The sequence below is a fragment of the Vipera ursinii genome (genome assembly GCF_947247035.1).
Source record: "Vipera ursinii genome assembly, chromosome: 1".
Classification (NCBI taxonomy): domain Eukaryota; kingdom Metazoa; phylum Chordata; class Lepidosauria; order Squamata; family Viperidae; genus Vipera; species Vipera ursinii.
This window is the reverse complement of record NC_139512.1, coordinates 288,843,846-288,863,777: the sequence shown is the minus strand read 5'-3', so window position 1 is coordinate 288,863,777 and position 19,932 is coordinate 288,843,846. Positions and strand designations below refer to the sequence as shown.

Genomic DNA, 19,932 nt, shown 5'->3' with positions numbered 1-19,932 from the left:
ACTGTCTTTGGGCTGTTTATTTTATGGTTTGTTGGACTGATGCACCTTCACATGTTAGGTAACAAAGGAGGTGAGTAACCATAGATACCCATGACATTTTTGGCATTAGGAAACAATAAACAGGTTAACCACATGGCTTATACCAGACGTGTCAAACACAAGGCCCGGGGGCCACATCCGGCCCGCAAAGTGGTTTCATGAGGCCCGTGAAGCCATCCTGGAAACAGTGAGGGAACGGCCCCCACTGCCTTGGCCCTGGCCCAGAGACCCTCCTTCTGCCAGAGACCCTCAGATCTGTCCCACTCCTGCCCAGGCCCCCATAGGCACCCTTGATGCGAACGATGTAGAGCTGCCCATGCCCACCCAGTAGGCCATACACACTCTAGCCACACCCACCCAGTAGGCCACGCCCACCCAGGCCATAACCACCCGGCCCCCTGAGGGCAACCGCAATGCTGATGCGGCCCTCAGTGAAATTGAGTTTGACACCCCTGGCTTATACAGATTTGTTTTCTTTAAATGGTATTCATCAACAGTCTCCATGGCTCATTACCTTTCTATTATTCAAAGAGAAATACATTTTTGTGTATATTGACAATAGACTTTTCTTTTCATTCACATTTGCATTTTTGTATTTCAGTAATACGTGGTAAAATGTGTTAGCATTCCTTGTCTTGTTCTTATATTTGGTAAGAATTCAGAATGTTTAAAATCTTTTCTCAATTAGTGTATATTCTCAGTGCTCTCAAGTAACTTCTGAATACCTACACAGATATCCATCCATTCATCCACCTATATTTCTACCTTCTCACTCACTTATTTGAAGGTGAATGAACATTTATTGTCAAAGTACAACCATGTATATACACTGAGATTGGCTGAGATCTCACACTCAGCCATTCACTGATAACAAATGAACTACCCCACTGCAAAGACTCTTCTCAGTGCAACCCTCCCCTCCCCTGTCTTAGAAGCAACCACAATAAACTCCACCTCATTTTCCCAAGCCAGGAGATACAGTAAGCTGTGCAAAATTCTGCCATTATCAACTGGATGAGTAGCTAATGACCAGCATTTTGAACAATGGTTGGTTTTTTATATAAATTTCAGCAATGGGCTTCAGGACCATAAAGCCTTCTGAAAATTTTCCTCCTTGAGTTGCCATTTGCACAGGTCCTAATATCATGGGTATTAAGTGCAGCCATAGTTATACGTTCAACTCCTCCCCTCAGGACGGTGCTGTAGGGCATTGCATGCCAAAGCAACTAGACACAGGGGCAGTTTTTTCCCTTTTGCCATCAATAGGGGATCAACTTATTTTCCAAAACACCTGAAGGCCAGACAAGGAATACCAGATGGAAACTGATCAAGGAGAGATTCAGCCTAGAAATAACAAGTTTTCTAACAGTGAGAACAATCAACCAATGGAACAGATTGCCTTCAGAAGTTGTGGGAGCTTCATCACTGGAAGCTTTCAAGAAAAAACTGGACTGCCATCTGGACTGCTTGGGTGGGGGGATTGGACTGGATGACCTACAAGGTCCCTTCCAATTTTGCTATTCTATTCTATTCTATTCTATTCTATTCTATTCTATTCTATTCTATTCTATTCTATTCTATTCTATTCTATTCTATTCTATTCTATTCTATTCTATTCTATTCTATTCTATTCTGCTGAACACTAATACTCACAGTATTGTCTTACTGTCATCCAAAAGATTCTTTCAGTTGAAACTCACTTAAAATGCATAGTATTATTTAAAATTTATAATGGCTTCTAATGCACACGGGTGCCAAAATTCTGCCTATAAAAGAAAATCTTCCTTAATGTTAGAATTAAGAAGGCCAAACACATCTCTTGGAGAATGTGTCTGGCCTTCTGATCCATGCTCCTCTTGCCAAGAGAAGACCTTCAGCAGACCCTGTCTAGATGGCCTCACCAAAGAATATTAGGTAAGGCAATCTCTTAACAGGGAAGCTTTTGATCATAGACTGTTATTTGCCCGTAATCCTTCTAAACCTTAATATTTTTAAATAGATAGTTTCGGAAAAGCGCAGCAGAAAGAATGAAGCTAGGCTCAGTAGATATGTAATTTTTCATTTCTGTTTCCTATTAGTAGATTAATGTTGTGGGAGAGTTATTACACTTGAAGGGCAGGGAGATTGTAGTCTGGGCAACTTTTTCTTCTTTCATGACTTATTTAGAGTTGATGGGTATCGGAAACTTGTTGTTGTTGTTGTTAGTTGCAAAGTCGTGTCCGACCCATCGCGACCCTATGGACAATGTTCCTCCAGGCCTTCCTGTCCTCTACCATCTTCTGGAGTCCATTTAAGCTCACGCCTACTGCTTCAGTGACTCCATCCAGCCACCTCATTCTCTGTCGTCCCATTCTTCTATTGCCATCAATCTTTCCCAGCATTAGGCTCTTCTCCAGTGAGTCCTTCCTTTTCATTAGGTGGCCAAAGTATTTGAGTTTTAGCTTCAGGATCTGGCCTTCTAAAGAGCAGTCAGGGTTGATCTCCTCTAGGACTGACCGGTTTGATCGCCTTGCAGTCCAAGGGACTCGCAGGAGTCTTCTCCAGCACCATAGTTCAAAGGCTTCAATTCTTTGGCGCTCAGCCTTTCTTATGGTCCAGCTTTCACTGCCATACATTGCAACTGGGAAGACCATAGCCTTGACTATATGCACTTTTGTTGACAGGGTGATGTCTCTGCTTTTTAGTGTGCTGTCTAGATTTGCCATGGCTTTCCTCCCCAGGAGCAAGCGTCTTTTAATTTCTTGACTACAGTCCCCATCTGCAGTGATCTTGGAGCCCAGGAAAATAAAATCTGTCACTACCTCCATTTCTTCCCCATCTATTTGCCAGGAATTGAGAGGGCCAGATGCCATGATCTTGGTTTTCTTAATGTTTAGTTTCAACCCGACTTTTGCACTCTCCTTCTTCACTCGCAACAAGAGGCTCTTTAGTTCCTCTTCACTTTCTGCCATTAGAGTGGTATCATCTGCATATCTTAGGTTGTTGATGTTTCTTCCGGCAATCTTAATTCCAACTTTTGATTCATCTAGCCCTGCCTTTCTCATGATGTACTCTGCATATAAGTTAAATAGGCAAGGCGACAGTATACAGCCTTGCCGGACTCCTTTCCCAATTTTGAACCAATCAGTGGTTCCGTGTCCAGTTCTCACTGTTGCTTCTTGGCCTGCATATAGGTTTCTCAAGAGACAAATAAGATGGTCTGGTATGCCCATCTCTTTAAGGACTTGCCACAGTCTGTTATGATCCACACAATCAAAGGCTTTAGCATAGTCAATGAAGCAGAAGTAGATGTTTTTCTGGAACTCTCTAGCTTTCTCCATGATCCAGCGTATGTTAGCAATTTGATCTCTAGTTCCTCTGCCTCTTCGAAATCCTGCCTGTACTTCTGGTAGTTCTCGATCCACATGCTGTTGGAGTCTAGCTTGTAGAATTTTAAGCATAACTTTACTAGCATGAGAAATGAGTGCAATGGTGCGATAGTTTGAACATTCTTTGGCACTGCCTTTCTTTGGAATTGGAATGTAAACTGATCTTTTCCAATCCTGTGGCCACTGTTGAGTTTTCCAAATTTGCTGGCAAATTGAGTGTAGCACTTTTACTGCATCATCTTTTAAGATTTTGAATAGCTCAGCTGGAATACTGTCACCTCCACTAGCTTTGTTGTTGCTCAGCTTTTCTAAGGCCCACTTCACTTCACATTCTAGGATGTCTGGCTCGAGGTCCGTGACCAACTCATTGTGATTATCAGGGACATTAAGCTCATTCTTGTATAGTTCTTCTGTGTAATTTTGCCACCTCTTCTTAATCTCTTCTGCCTCTGTTAGGTCCCTGCCATTTTGGTCCTTTATCATGCCCATTTTTGCATGAAACGTTCCCTTCATCTCTCCAATTTTCTTGAAAAGATCTCTGGTCCTCCCTATTCTATTGTTTTCTTCTATTTCTTTGCATTGTTCATTTAAGAAGGCATTCTTATCTCTTCTAGCTATTCTTTGGAATTCTGCATTTAATTGGGCATATCTTTCTTTTTCTCCCTTGCCTTTCGCTTCCCTCCTTTTCTCAGCTATTTGCAAAGCTTCCTCAGACAGCCATTTTGCTTTCTTGCATTTCTTTTTCTTTGGGATGGTTTTGGTTGCTACCTCTTGTACAATGTTGCGAACCTCTGTCCATAGTTCTTCAGGCACTCTGTCTATCAGATCTAATTCCTTAAATCTATTTGTCACCTCTACTGTATATTCAACAGGGATATGATTTAATTCATACCTGACTGGCCTAGCGCTTTTCCCTACTTTTTTTAATTTAAGCCTAAACTTTGCAACAAGAAGCTCATGGTCTGAGCCACAGTCAGCTCATGGTCTTGTTTTTACTGACTGTATAGAGCTTCTCCATCTTTGGCTGCAGAGCATATAGTCAATCTGATTTCTGTGTTGACCGTCTGGTGATGTCCATGTGTAAAGCCATCTCTTGGGTTGTTGGAAAAGAGTGTTTGCTATCACCATCGTATTCTCTTGACAAAATTCTATCAGCCTGTGCCCTGCTTCATTTTGTACTCCAAGGCCAAACTTGCCTGTTATTCCAGTTATCTTTTGGCTTCCTACTTTAGCATTCCAATCTCCCATGATGATAAGGACATCATTTTTGGGTGTTAGTTCTATAAGGTGCTGTAGGGCTTCATAGAACCGGTCAATTTCATCCTCTTCAGCACCGGTGGTTGGGGCATAGACTTGGACTACTGTGATATTGAATGGTTTGCCTTGGATTCGAACTGAGATCATTCTGTCATTTTGAGGGTTGTATCCCAGTATTGCTTTTCCTACTTTTTTATTGACTATGAAGGCTACTCCATTTCTTCTGAGGGATTCTTGCCCACAGTAGTATACCTGATGGTCATCTGAATTAAATTCACCCATTCCTGTCCATTTTAGTTCGCTGATACCTAAGATGTCGATGTTTAGTCTTGTCATCTCTTGTTTGACCACGTCCAGCTTTCCTTGATTCATGGATCTTACATTCCAGGTTCCTATGGAGAAAGAATCTTTACAGCATCGGACTTTCCTTTCACCACCAGACATATCCACAGCTGAGCGTCCTTTCGGCTTTGGCCCAGTCGCTTCATTCTTTCTGGCGCTACTAGTACTAGCCCTCTGCTCTTCCCCAGTAGCATATTGGACGCCTTCCGACCTGAGGGGCTCATCTTCCAGCGTCATATCGTTTTGCCTTTTGGTACTGTCCATAGGGTTTTCATGGCAAAGATACTGGAGTGGGTTGCCATTTCCTTCTCCAGTGGATCACGTTTTGTCAGAACTCTCTTCTATGACCTTTCCGTCTTGGGTGGCCCTGCACGGCATAGCTCATAGCTTCATTGAATTACGCAAGCCCCTTCGCCACGACAAGGCAGTAATCCATCTAGTTTCCCCATCGGAAACTAGATAGTGCTAAAAATGCATTCTTTACTCCTGGCTTTTCCATACCCTATAGGTTTGTTCCTCATTCAACACAGGTTTCTAGATCAAGGTGATACATACCTATCATGTATTCCATTTTGGGATAAACAATGTAGGGAGAGTGCATAAAAGGGTAAAAAAATACTAAGCTAAAGAAATTAAAGATCTGAGATAAGAAAAAGAAACAGAATAATCTATTTTACACCAACACATTCGCTATATATCTCATTATACTTCCCTGTCCTTTCAAACTGTCATTGCTTGCAGCATATCTATACCGCAACCACTTCATACATCTTATTTTCTTCATTAACGTCTCACAATTTTCAGTTTTCCCCTTCCTCTCAACCTATTTTGGAGCAGGATTCTCATTCATTCTCTCAATATGACCCAACCACCTCAACGTATTTCTTTTGTATTTCTTAGCTCATATCCATATGCATTTAGTTACTATTCATAGTTTATTCTTTCTCTCGCCCACTGTCCCTCACTTGCTCCTCTTTGTTAATACTTTTTAAGTACATTGAAATTCATTTACATGCTTAGAATACATTTACAGCGAATACAGTACATTTCTTGTTCTACAGTCAGTTTATTTTTATGTTTTTCCTGATATATCCAGCTCTTATTTCTATATAATGTACTGGAAGAAGCATATTGTCATACAGGGCCATTTTTTCTCTTTTTGATAAACAATCATTCATCATAACAGACCACATATTACCTACCACCCCTTTGCCAATGTTTGTACTTCTTAAATTTCTCAATAATAATATCTTTAATAATCATTTCACCAAGGTATAAACATTCATCTACTTGCTATAGTTTTCACCATTTATTTATAACTGGTGCTCACTCTGTATTTTCTCTGTCAAGGACCAAGACGTACCTTGATGATATTTTGTCAGTTTCACTATGTTATATATCATTTTAGTGTTTTTTGCAGTAAAGATGCCCTTGACCTGATTGACTTTTTTCTTGCTCATATTTATCTTCCTTGCAATGTGTAGTATGTTAAAATCATTAGTCACACTTCTCCTGAGAAGCAATTTGCATTCTTAATCTATTGCCACTTAACCAGACAAAAATTTATTACAACAAAATTTCTTCTGATAGAAAAATATTTTTTGTCTCATAGTGAAAATATAATGCAAAATGTGACTCTGTGTTTTTTGTTTCTATTATTATCTCACTGCTTTTAAAATCTTATTCTGGGAGATGGTCCACCTTGGAAGATAGAGATCAAACAATTGGCCTATCTAACTCAATGCTATGTGCACTGAGTAGCAGAATCTCTTTAGAAATTATACTTCAATACATTTTAGATTTTATTTTCAACCAGATACTATAATAAAACTTTAACATTTTTTAAAGTCATTTAAATTTAAAAAATAAAATCAATTTTAAAATGTTTTAATATTAATATACTGTTAACTGGGACTTCATGTCACATTCTTATGTTTAATACCAACACATGTAAATTATGGATGATCTATCAGATGAAAAGTAATATATTAATAAAAAGCAGCAACTTTACAGCTGGATGCCTAGTGGATTCCACAACCAAAGGATAAGAATGATTCAGTTCAAAGAATTATTAAGCTATGAATAAATCCATGGCCAAGAATCTTTACTTCTACGGAAGCACTGAATTTAGTTTTCTTGAGATTTTGGACAATGATTTAATGAAAGATCACACAAAATGTGTGTTTACATTCCACATAATCACTGATTTTACCAGTAGAATGTGTAGCAAGATTTGTAAAGGTTGGTATCTTGAGATGTTAGAGATCTACACTACCATTTTAGGTTAGGCAGCACTATACTAATTGAAAGACAAATATAGATACTAATATAACTAGCTTACTGTTCTCTATAATCGTAAACATATTTAAAACTGAAAACAGATAGCATTTGTAATCATGAATGCTAATTTGGGAACAAAATATGGCATAACAAGAAGGAAGGCTAGGATTTTTCAGAGATACAAGTATGTGTGGAGTAATGTACCACAAGTTCCCTTCCCCAGTATCCAAACTCCAAATCTTCAGTCAAGGCAGTGTAGGAGAAGACCAGGCTGAGACCAAGGGAGGGGTCAAACATGTCATAAGTCATGAATCTCTGCCAGCCCCCAAGAGATCTCTGTCCAGCCTACCTTGAATGCCTTTCTTGTCTCCCGCTCATTTCCTTTGACCGCCAGTTGGTCAACATCTATATGAAGCCGTTGGGCGAGATCATTTGTGGTTTCGGGGTGGGGTATCATCAGTACGCTGATGATACCCAACTTTTTCTCTCCACCCTGAACCAACCCAGTGATGCCCTCGCCATGATGTCCCGTTGCCTGGAGGCGGTCCAGGTCTGGATGGGGAGAAACAGGCTTCGTCTCAATCCTGCCAAGACTGAGTGGCTATGCATACCGGCATCTCGGACTAACCAGTCTATTCCACCTTTAATGATGGGGGGTGAGGTGTTACCCCCCATTGATAGGGCTCGCAACTTGGGCGTCCTCCTGGATTCACGGCTCAGTTTTGAAGACCATATAGGAGCCGTGACCAGGGGGGCCTTTGCCCAGGTTTGCCTGGTGCGCCAGTTGTGGCCCTACCTGGACTGAGATGACCTGCGCACAGTCCCTCATGCACTCATGACCTCCTGATTGGACTACTGCAATGCTCTCTACATGGGGCTGCCCTTGGGGACCACCCAGAGGCTTCAGCTGGTGCAGAATGCAGCCGCGCGGGTTGTGATGGGGGTTTCCCAATACTCCCATGTAACACCTCTGCTCTGCGAGCTGCATTGGCTTCCGGTTGCCCTCTGGGTGAGATTCAAGGTGCTGGTGATGACCTATAAAGCCCTAAATGGCTTTTAAAATCGGGCAATTAATTAATTTCCTTTTAATATTTGTAACTTTGTATTTTATTCTTGCCCTGTGAACCGCCCTGAGTCCTCAGGGAGAAGGGCGGTATAGAAATATTATTAAATTAAATTAAATTAAATTAAATTAAATGGCTTGGGTCCGAGATATCTGAGGGAACACCTGCTGCCGGCATCAAGTTCCCTTTGTCCTGTGCGCTCCCACAGGGAGGGTCTTCTCAGGGTACCGCCGGTAAAAGATTGCCGGCGGACAATACCCAGGGGGAGGGCCTTCTCTGTGGGTGCGCCTGCCCTTTGGAATCAGCTGCCTGTAGAGCTTAGGACTGCCCCTGACCTTCGTTCATTCCGCCGGGACCTGAAGACCTGGCTCTTTGAGCTCTCTGGCCTGGTCTGAGAATATTAATTGGGATTTTAATTGTATTTTAACTGGGGTTTTATTTCAAGGTCAATATAATCTTTTTAATTGATTTTAAGTTTTGTAATTTGTTGTATTGTTTTAAAAAAACACCTTGTGAACCGCCCTGAGTCCTATGGGAGAAGGGCGGTATATAAATTGAATGAATAAATAAATAAATAAATAAATAAAAATCTTTATACTGATTTGAACTGCCTGAATCTGCTGAGTTCCCCAGCGCTTGACAGGAAGAGATAGAAGATTCCACCCTCCCACCTATCATAAAGAATCCCCCAGGGAACTGATGCATTTCTGAAATGGGAACATTTGAAAACCTGTTTTGTTTTCTTTGTGTCTTCTCAGAGTTGCTCTTGTGGAAAATATTCCTGAAGGCATAAACTATTCAGACAGTGCACCATCCCATTTGTCTCTTTTCCAGGGATGGATGAATTTACTTAATATGGCTAAAGCATCTGTTGACATAGTGTCTTCCCAATGGAACCTCAGTCACAGCCATCCAACTCCATGGCAGGTACATTTTTAAAATTTTTCAAGTCTTATTGTCTGCTTGGTGTACATTTTACAATTCATTCTTGCCTGGGTCTGAATCCTTCAGGTTTTATTTAAATAATTTCTGGTTATTCTCATTGTGAGATTGAAGCAATTGCCTATAGAATAGTCTTTCAGAGTAACTAATAATATTTCATATCATATAAGTTTAATACTGAAAACAGTGATATCAGATTATAAAGAGTTGCCTAACTTGATCGTGGGCTTTTTCAAGTTTTATTATAATGATTTTTTCATATGCATTTAGACCCAAAATAAAGTTCTTTTCAAAGGCATCTCTTTCAAAATTACTAAATTAGTTTACATACTCTATCCTGACACTTTCCTGATTCTTGGATTGTAATGATGCCAGTTGGGATTCTGGGAATTGTTATTTAATCAGGATGAGAAGGTTGCAATAAAGGATAAATAATACCCATTTTCTCAGTAAAATTCCTTTCTGTTTGTTCTTTAGTAATATGTTAGTTTATCACAGCAATTTTAAACAGTCTTATTTTTTCCCTATAGTTAAAACAAAAAAATATTTCTAACATAGGGAAAATGCAATTTTTGTGCTGTTTGTGAAGTCTCATAGTAATGAGAAGGAAATTTTATTGTCTACATTATTTATGTTTATAAAAACATCAATACCATTTATGAAAAATTATATTTTGATTAATTAGTCTCAAGTTAAGGCTATAAGCAATGTAATTAATATTCTTTAAATATAAGACCACAAATTGGGATGTCCCTGCTCCATAATTCAAAATTCCTGTAAATTACAAATGTCTATTTAAAATTGTTCAGGTGTCTATCAGATATTCAGTATGATTGTTTGTTTTAAAATACTGTATTTACAGCCTACCAAATGGACTGAGGAATTTGGAAGGTTCAAATTTTAGACTTCCAAAACACTTTCCAATATAATAAGTGATTTAGAGAGGAGTTGCTAATAATTCTGATTTGAACTGTGAATTGAAAGATGTTTTAATTGAATGTTTGTTTATTCCACACTCTGGCATTTAGCATATTAATATATTTATAAGGAATTAAGATGATCCCAAACATTAATACTACTTTTTGCTTTAACATTCTTTAGAAGGATTTACCTGCAATTTTTAAATGAATATAGTTCCAGTTTGTCAGTTTGTGATATAAACTATCACAAAATCGGCCAAACAGACCTTGAAAAAAAATCAGTTTTTGCAACCTTTTGCTGTTGCAAAAACTGATTTTTTGGTAAAAGAACAACCAAGCCCCTGCTGAAATATTGGCAAGATCAAGTGATAACATTATAGCTATGCATATAATGGTTTTTAAGAAAGATCATTTAGATTCCATTTAAATAGTTATCAATTCATACCCCAGGGTGAAAGGTGGACATCTAGAAAGCTAAGTCTTCTTTGTACAGAAATTGCAATTTAAATAGAAAAGAAATCTCAGTATCTATCCATCCCAGACTAAGGGATCTCTCTTTGTATCTGTGTATAAATCTAGAATTATATTCATTTAATAGCAATTATTCTTCCCCATAAGTGTATGGGAATTTCAGTCGTCTATTTATATCAGCAACTCAGTTAACAACTGTCTTCCTTAGCAATGGAAATTTGGGGCTATTGTGGTCATAAGACAAGGACCACAAGCTTGTTCCACTTGTGTGTGTTGCATTGTATATTATGGCTGTGTCTAGAATTACAGACAGTGTTTCTCTAGAGTCAGATGGCTTCCAAACACAATGTCACTATGTTTTGTTGGGAAAAAGCCTCTTCACCAAGGCCTTAAGAATTTATAGGCATGCTCAAAAAAATGTAATTGTATCATATCAAAGCTTTTTCTGGATTCATTTGAGGGATCACTACCAAATTCAAGTTTCTGTCAATGCATTTTCTAAAATGCTGATTAGCAGATTAATGTAATCAGAAGCTTGCAATGTTATCCTACTTTGAAATTTTTAAAAGTCAGAGTACATAAGATGAATTTTAGAAGTAATGTAGTTTGCGATCTCCATGCCAAAGATACTGTCAAAATTTAGCATGTAGTTGCTTTTCAAAATTGCTCACTGATTTTTCTGATAGTGTAAAGGCTTCCAATCATTTTAACTTTTTGGCTTCAAATTAGACAAAATTAGACAGAGTTCTTATTGAAGGGGAATGTAAGATATCATTCTGCTTGTTATTATCTTCCTGACTTTGTAAGCTTCAAATCCTTTTTCCAGACAATAGTTTTAAAGTCTTATAGAAGCACTACCACATAACAGTATATTTTACACACATAGATACAATGACATTGATGTTTCTTTTAAAAAATAATGTTTATTAAGAATTATTTCATAGATTAAACATGAAATAGTATAAAGATTAAAGAACACAAAAATGAGGTGAAATGAAAAAGTGTGAAAGGAAATATAGACAAAAGAAAAAAGAAAAGGAAATATGTATGAACTTTCTTAAAGCGGTTGTAACAAATTTATCCTTTTTTCCTTCCTGATTAAAATTACATCATCATTCTTTTCTTCCCATAATCAACCTTTTTAATCAGCAAATCCATACACAATCAATTCATTTTTCTCATTTTCAGCAAAAATCCATAAAAGGTTTCCAGTGTTTAATAAAGATATAATTATCATATCCCTAATTCAGTCAATTTTGCCGTTTACACATGTTCCATCATCATTACAATCCATTCTTCCATTGTGGAGATTTCAGTACTTTTCCAGTGTTCTGCATACAGTAGTTTTATTGCAATTACCATATACTAAACCAATCTTCCATAAGTCTTTTCTAATTGGTTATCCATAAATCCCAGTATAAATTATTCTGATTTCATTTGAATGTGAGTCTTTAGAATCCATTGCATCATTATATTTATTTGTATCCAAAAAAAATTGTTTTTCACAAATCTACCATGCATGTTAAAATGATCCTTCATATTTTCCACATTTCCAATGGTGATTAAAAGTATCTTTATACATCTTAACTTATTTCTCTGGTGTCATACACCTACAGTACATCATTTAGTAAAAATTCCCTCTTAAATTGTAACACAATATGACTTACAGTCCTTTTAACTATTTTTTCTCCCAGTTGATCCATCTCTATATATTATAACCAAAATTCTTAGCTCATTTTACCATGCACTGGGGAGCACAGTGGCTCACATGGTTAGGATGATGATCTGACAACCGTCAGGCTTGTGTTTGAGACCCGGTTGCTGTCATGTGGCGGGGTGAGTTCCTATCACTCCCTCCAGCTCCTGCTGACTCAACAGTTTGAAAGTGGACTGTAGTAGATAGATGGGTAATACTTCAGAGAGCAACCTAATAGGAATATGAATGGACCCCATTTGGGCATCCCCTGGGGAATGGTGATGTCACTGGTTGATCCTTTCACCATAGAAGCCCTTTGATGCTTCTGATACAGAAATATAGCATCATGCTCCGTTTAACTTTCTCTTCTTCCATTTCAAATCTCGGCAAAAGTTTATACATTCCATTTCATTTGTACACAATTCGGTTTCAGAGTCCATTTTATCTTTTTTCAATTCCCAATTACCTTTTCATCTATCTTAAATCTCTTTTTAAATGTGCATATCAAAACCATTCAAAAATAAATTCCTCTGTAGTCCACTGTTCTTCTGACTTCATTTTAAGCTTTCCAGGTTCCATAAACACACTGATTTTATATATAATGTAATCCCTGCTGATCACACTGGTCCCTTCCTTTCAATGCTGCCATCTCGAGGGAATTAGGAAGTGTGCCTTTTGTATGGCAACCTCTGTTCTATAGAGACTCTTCCCCCTGAGGTCTAGAAGGTCCCCACCTCCTTAATCTTCTGAAAAGCACTTAAGACCTAGGTTTACCACCAACTGCTGAGGTTGGCATGGAATGAACTTGATGTGGGATACATGGGAAGGTTTAATTGTAGCATCTAGCCTTTTCTGTTTTAATTCCATTTTTATACATTGTTTTATTTTGGGGTTGTAAACTGTCCAAATTTTGGTTTAAAATGGGTGACCATTTACATAAGTAAATAAATGAATCTTTTCCTTATAGGGGCAACAAATTTTTGAAAAATTGGAAGAATTATTGTCCCAAAATATTGAAATAAAATTAGTGAGTGATATTCTTCACAAGAAGTCCAAATTATTAATTGACTTGGAAAAAAAGGGTAAGGGCATGAACTTTATTTTGTCTTATTATAGAGATAAAGCTATATTGTTTACATCACACATATGGGTTGTGATATGGTATGCAAAACCATTGCTGGGTTATATCTTATAAAGTCAAGCATTTTTAATTTCCATTGAGTTTTATGAGAAATGATTGAACACGATTAAATATTTTGTATTGCATAAATAGTTTCGGTTGATCAAATTATGCCAATTCACATTAAAAACAGAAAGCAGCGTTGCTGAATATGTAAATATTCAAAATAATGCAGATAGTAAACAAAGAGCAAACTTATAAATGCACCCAATTTCTTTCCACAATACAAGTTCCTTCATTGGGCATCAGGTATATGATAGTTATGTACTTTTATGGTGACAGAGTGAAATGTGTCTCTCCGTGCTACTTATTTTTGAATCGTGATGATTTTAAAACAGAGCACAATCAAGTCAGAATGGACATATACTTTATAAACCTTATACTTTAATATGATACACTCTGAGAGGAGACATTCATAATACAATTTTGTATTAATAAGTTTTAAACAAATAATTGAAATTAAGTTCTCTGCATATTGGAAAATAAAAGTCTGTTAGTATGATAAGAGAACCTGAACATTTTTCTGTCCCTGAGATACAGCAAATAATGATATATTAGTCATACAAAATGTATAAATGTAACTGTTCATTACAGAATCCAAATATAGATTTTAATTCATTATATGGATTTCAGATTCTTTTGCCAATTTGATACATATGATGATGTCCGTTCAGCTTTATTGAAATATTTGTTCTATGGACAGATAATAAAATTTCATGTTGTAATTGACGGACAATGAAGTAAAATTGGATAATCACCATTTACAATACAATTTATTAATTATTTTATTGGTAAAGTATACATTACTGAACACCTAGAATTTTGTAGTGTTTAACAAACCATTTTTTTCTGAAATAAAAACATTTTGAGCCAAACAAATCAAGGCTATACATTTATTTTGTTTAAAGAAAAAGTATTTCATTTGTCTGCATTATTATTAAATTTAGAAATTCCACAAAAATTGTTCCTGGCACTATAAGCATTTATATTTAAGAGCATTTGCATGATTGTAGCATATGACAAAGTATTAAGAAGTTAGCCAAATGTTGTGTTTTTTAAATTACATGCAAATCTAGTGCTTCTTACATTCTCAGCATACAGACTGTCTGCTTGTAGTGGCAATTAATTAAAAATAAATGGTCTTGTATTGCTGGTATGATTTCATATACTACAACTAAATTATATAATTATATAACTAAATAAATAGTTTAAAAAATCAAACCCCTAATTTTTTCTTTGTCCCAAGTATTTCCCCCCCCAATATTTTACAAGTTATTTTACAATTGCTATTTTAACAAATATAATTACTTAAAAATGCAAGGATAGCAAGGAGGACATTGTTGGAATTTGCCTAAATTGTAATCTGTTTTATGGAGAAGTTAAGAATGTTAATGTTTATTAATGTGAAAAATAATGTGTAAGCAGTTTAAACGTTCCATAATTTTCAATCAGGTGTAGATTTCTCCTTCTAATAACCTATCTCAGTTCTTCATACTACATTTATAGAAACGCAGAAATACCGCAGTTATCTCTCTATATCTTTATCTTGTTACTATTTTAATAGGGTTTTTATGCTTTTATGTAACTCATAATTTACTCTCATCATTTACTGTGTCCATGTCAGGCACTAAAAGGGTCTACTGTGTTACCTAGTGAAGATACACATTCATCAACATTCAACTCACCAATACTTTAAACCATTATCGTGTCAACATTCAATTATTCAAGATGCTCTATGGGAATGTAAGCTAATTTTTGTACAAAGTTTCATTAACCAAATATTACAGGGAGAGAAACAAGTTCAGGGCTTTTATTATTAGCAAATATTCTGAAACCTAAGGTTAGATGCACTGCATCTATTTGGGAGGGGGAAGTAAACATTTTTTTAAAAAAAAAGAAAGAAGAAAAGAAAAAACTCCCATTCTAGAACTTCTTTGTAATTCACATCAAAATCAGGCTCATTTTCTCATTCACTTTGCAGGGAGGTGTGAAACCAGATGCTGTGATGAGATGGCCAACAGAATGGTGGTAAGTTATCGTAGAATGAGAAAATAATGTGAAAATTTAGTCATGCATAAATAAAAGGAAAAAAAATTGGAAAAGAAAAATGGGAAAAAATCTCCCTTAAATTCCCATGGAGCTTCTATATTTGAATGTTGACGCTTGTGGGTTCAGTGTGATCCAGTGAATTCTACTTATAGTTGGATGTAAACTTTAATTTTACTCCCAGGTCTTTCATAGACTTGTTAGCTGACCTGGAACCGTTAAGTCCTATTCAAATGAACAAGCAGCATGAAACCTACCTGAAACTACATTATAGTAAGTGGGCTTTTCATGCATACAGTCATTTTATTACATGCTGCTACTGTAGAAAAGTTTTCTCTACCCTTTTACCAAGTGCCAGTAAGAGTATTTCAAATATGCAGACCCACGTTATGAGTTTTTGAGCACAAATCTAAGGCATATAGAAGGTAGGCCCTCCAGATTTTATTTCAAGCTATCTTTATCTTGCTGTTCAGTTATATCTGAAATGGGGAGAAAGAGAAATTCCAAATTATTTAGCAAGCCTATTCAAATATATCATGCAGCACCATACACCTAGAACATTTATAGGATACTCTGTTAAATGTGTCATAAAATTGGGAAGCTGTGCTATCTATTGGGCAAGAGGTTTGCAGACCAGACTTCCACTTTTTAGGAAGTAATTCAGAAACACATTTAATGTGAGAAGGAACACTCTGTTAGAGAAAACTAATGATAAAAGCGAATAAAAGCAGTAAATGATGGAAGTAAACTTCCTCTCGATTAAATGGAATGCTTCAGCATAGAACAAGAAGTAATGTGTGGGATAATACCTATGTGTGATTTAGGCATTTATGGACCAAATACATAATGGAATAATTGTGGTGACATTACAGGCATGTTAGTTGGGAATGTGAATGTCTGTGTAGAATGCTTTTGTATGCAAAGGATGCCCAAACAAATTGCAGCAGATTTAAGATAGATTATATGAGACCATGAAGAGTATGGCCCAAAGATTAATGCTTCAGATAATCAATTGTATTTGACAGGAAAATGGAGTCACTCACTGTATATGTTATGTATAAATGTGAAGAGTTAAAGCAAGTAGATGAATTTCTGTTCTTTAGGACAGTGTTTATTCAAGACTAGAAGATGAATACACAAGCTTTTAAGACATAGTAGCGAATATCTGTAGTTTGGTTGTAGGATGAGGGTGAAGGTTGGTTCTCTGAGCTTGTGGGTTGGTTTCCAAATGTTTTGTTACCAGGCTAGGTAACATCTTCAGCGGTATTTAGTGGTTGTCTGTGTCAGTGTTCTATATTTTAAGAAATGCAGATGCTGGTAGAAAACAGGGCATAAGCTGCCTGTCGTAAGGTATCTGTATCAAGATGTAGTGAATTATGATGTAAACTAGAATTTTTAATACTTCTTGTACATTTAATGTGTCATGCCTTAATTCTTGTGGCTTCCTAATTCTTGCTCCATTTCTGCACTGTGAAAATTCTGCTTATTGTTAAATGGCGCAGAATGATGTATGTATGTTAATCAGAGGTAGGTGATCACCATAAAGGATGAAGGGAAAACAAAAAAATAAAAATCTACCATGCAAATTTTAGGTCTAAACTGGGAAGTATATTATATATGTGAGAGATAAAGATATATTATGCAGCTTTATTTCTCAGTAGGATGTGCCATATTTATCTTTGAGCATAAGGTAAAGGTAAAATTTCCCCCACACATGGGTGCTAGTCGTTTCCGACTCTAGGGGCCGGTGCTCATCTCCGTTTCAAAGCCAAAGAGCCAGCACTTGTCAGAGGACATCTCCGTGGTCATGTGGCCGGCATGACTAGACACCAAAGGCGCTTGGAACGCTGTTACCTTCCCACCGTACTGGTCCCTATTTTTCTACTTGCATTTTTACGTGAACGTGCTTTCTAACTGCTAGGTTGGCAGAAGCTGGGACAAGTAACAGGCGCTCACTCTGTTACGCGGCACTCGGTATTTGACCCGCCAAACTGCCGACCTTCTGATCGACAAGCTCAGTGTCCTAACCCACTGAGCCACCGTGTTTGCATAAACACTTGCAAAATGCTTATTGCCTATGTGATGATAATATAAAGCACAAACTATACTTAGAATAATGAGGCAGATAAAGGAAACTTGGTACACAAGAAAGAATATAGAAAACATTAATTTTCCTATGATTGGAGAGATATACTGTACTATGATGCTGGAAAGTAGGTTAATATTAGAAAATGTAACTTGCAAATACTCAAATATATGAACAATGTAAATTAACCTATGCGAATAGTTGAAGAGAAATACAGAGTCTATTTTAAGAAAATTGTATTTCACTATGCAGCAATTAAATAAATCCAAACCATTGGAATATTTTCTTCAACCATGGAACCTAATAATTTATGTGCTTAATGTATACCCATCCCTAATAGCAATTATTATGAAGAGATAACCATTAAGGCAGGAAATAGTAATTCCTCTTCAAAACTAAGCAGTCCCAGAAAGTGAAGACTATTGTGAAATGACAACAAACCCACCATCTTGTTACACCATGTGAGCTAATTGCACAAAGCGCCAGCCCCGCAAGTCTATCATACATAGAGTTATTTTCCATTCAGGAGCATGACAGCCCATGGATAGAAACTGTAATTCAGCCTGTTGGTGTGGCTGACTATACTTCTATATCTCCTACCCAATGGTAGGAGAGTAAAGAGGTACCAACCAGGGTGTGAGTCATTCCTGAGAATTTTCCTCACTCTTCCAAGGCAACGGGCCCTGGCGATGTCGTCCAGTGGTATCAGGGGACAGCCCATGATGTTTTGTGCTGTGCTCACCACCCTCTGTAGTATCTTCCTATCCATGGCTGTCAAGCCAGCATACCAAACCACAATACAGTGTGAGAGGACGCTTTCTATAGTAGACCGGTAAAAGAAGGTCATCAGTCATTGTTCTACCCTGTTCTTCCTGTTCAGTTCATCAGGTGAAGGCCTCTTTCCTATAAGTACACTACTACATACTGACATTTGGGAAAAGGAAAAATGGCATGAATGCACCTTACATATTGACTTTATAGAATTATAATGTCTTAAGAAGTCTTATTTCTCAGTTTAATGTTAAATTGGATGAGGACTAGTTAAGGTGAGTGGATTGCAAAACAAGCGGACTTTGCAACTAAGTGATGTAAATGCTGAGAAAAACAGCAACAACCATATGTTTATACACACACACAAATGGCCTTTACATATAAGAATATATGAAATAGTACAAAAGAGAAAACTCTGGAGTTGTATTTGTGTGTTGGGTTAAGTAATTACACCTATTTGACTTGGCCATTGGACTACAAACAGAATCAATGAAAAACAGAAAAAATACTGAATATGTACTTTATAATAATGTATATGTTATTATAAAAAGTGATCTCCTGAAACATGCATTTATATTTCAAAAAGAAAAGAACAGTGATTGTGTTAAATAATAAAGATACTGAAGGTAAATCTGAAATGGTATAGGGTTTCCTGCCTGAGCAAGGGGTTGGACTAGAAGACCTTTAGGATTCTGTTCAGTTCTGAAAATGTGGCATTTTGTGTTTGCATGTGTGCAAAAAAGAAAAAAAGTTAGAGGGAGAAAGAATTATTCATGGTTATTATTAAATGAGAAAGCAGTGACGAGAGACAGACAAGGAAGGAAATACTCTGATTTTCTTTTAATAGAATGTAACTCTTACTAGAAATTAAACTATTTTAAATATCATAGCCTTGGATAAAATAAAAATAATTTTTTCAGTTTAAAAATTGGATGAGCAATAAAGTAGCTTTATGTTGTTAATATGAGCATTCTTCTATATTTATACTTAACCTATTTGAGTGCAAAGATTTTGCATTAATGGAATCTCTGGACCATCTCCAGGCCTTTGACAAAAATGCTAAAAGGGTAGCTTAAAATCTCTGGAGATATGATCTTTTGCCTCTGAGCCAGTGGAGCATATCCAGTATAAAGAAGCTCTTCTGAATGCAGTTAATCTCTTTTTAAAATAATTTGTCTCCTAAAGACAGTTAAAAAAGAATGAATTCTTTTTCTCTGAGAAATGTCATTTATAGTTAAGACATCTCAGTGTCTTTTTTAGAAAGTTTCTTTGAAATTAATGATACACAACTACCAATTAAATATAATTTGGGATCAAATTATACAAAGTATACAAACTTAACTGCATTAAATTATTTGTCTCTATTTATTTTTTTCTTCCTTCTAAAATAATACATTAAAAAGAAAGTAATACTTTTACATCTCACAAAGTTTTCATTCTGATTTAATTTTTAAATGTTCTTTTTATTAC

The 19,932-nt window shown here is 36.6% G+C and overlaps 1 protein-coding gene across 1 annotated transcript in view; it reads left to right on the top strand.

The window, feature by feature from the left end:
* PLD5 (phospholipase D family member 5) overlaps positions 1–19,932 on the top strand; it is a gene marked incomplete at both ends in the record, with an annotated part of 86,566 nt that overhangs the window by 55,667 nt on the left and 10,967 nt on the right. The window contains 2 exons of the mRNA XM_083349929.1: positions 9,109–9,277; positions 13,347–13,461. Of these exons, the coding sequence (XP_083206055.1) occupies positions 9,109–9,277; positions 13,347–13,461 (284 nt within the window). The remainder of the gene's footprint in view (positions 1–9,108; positions 9,278–13,346; positions 13,462–19,932) is intronic.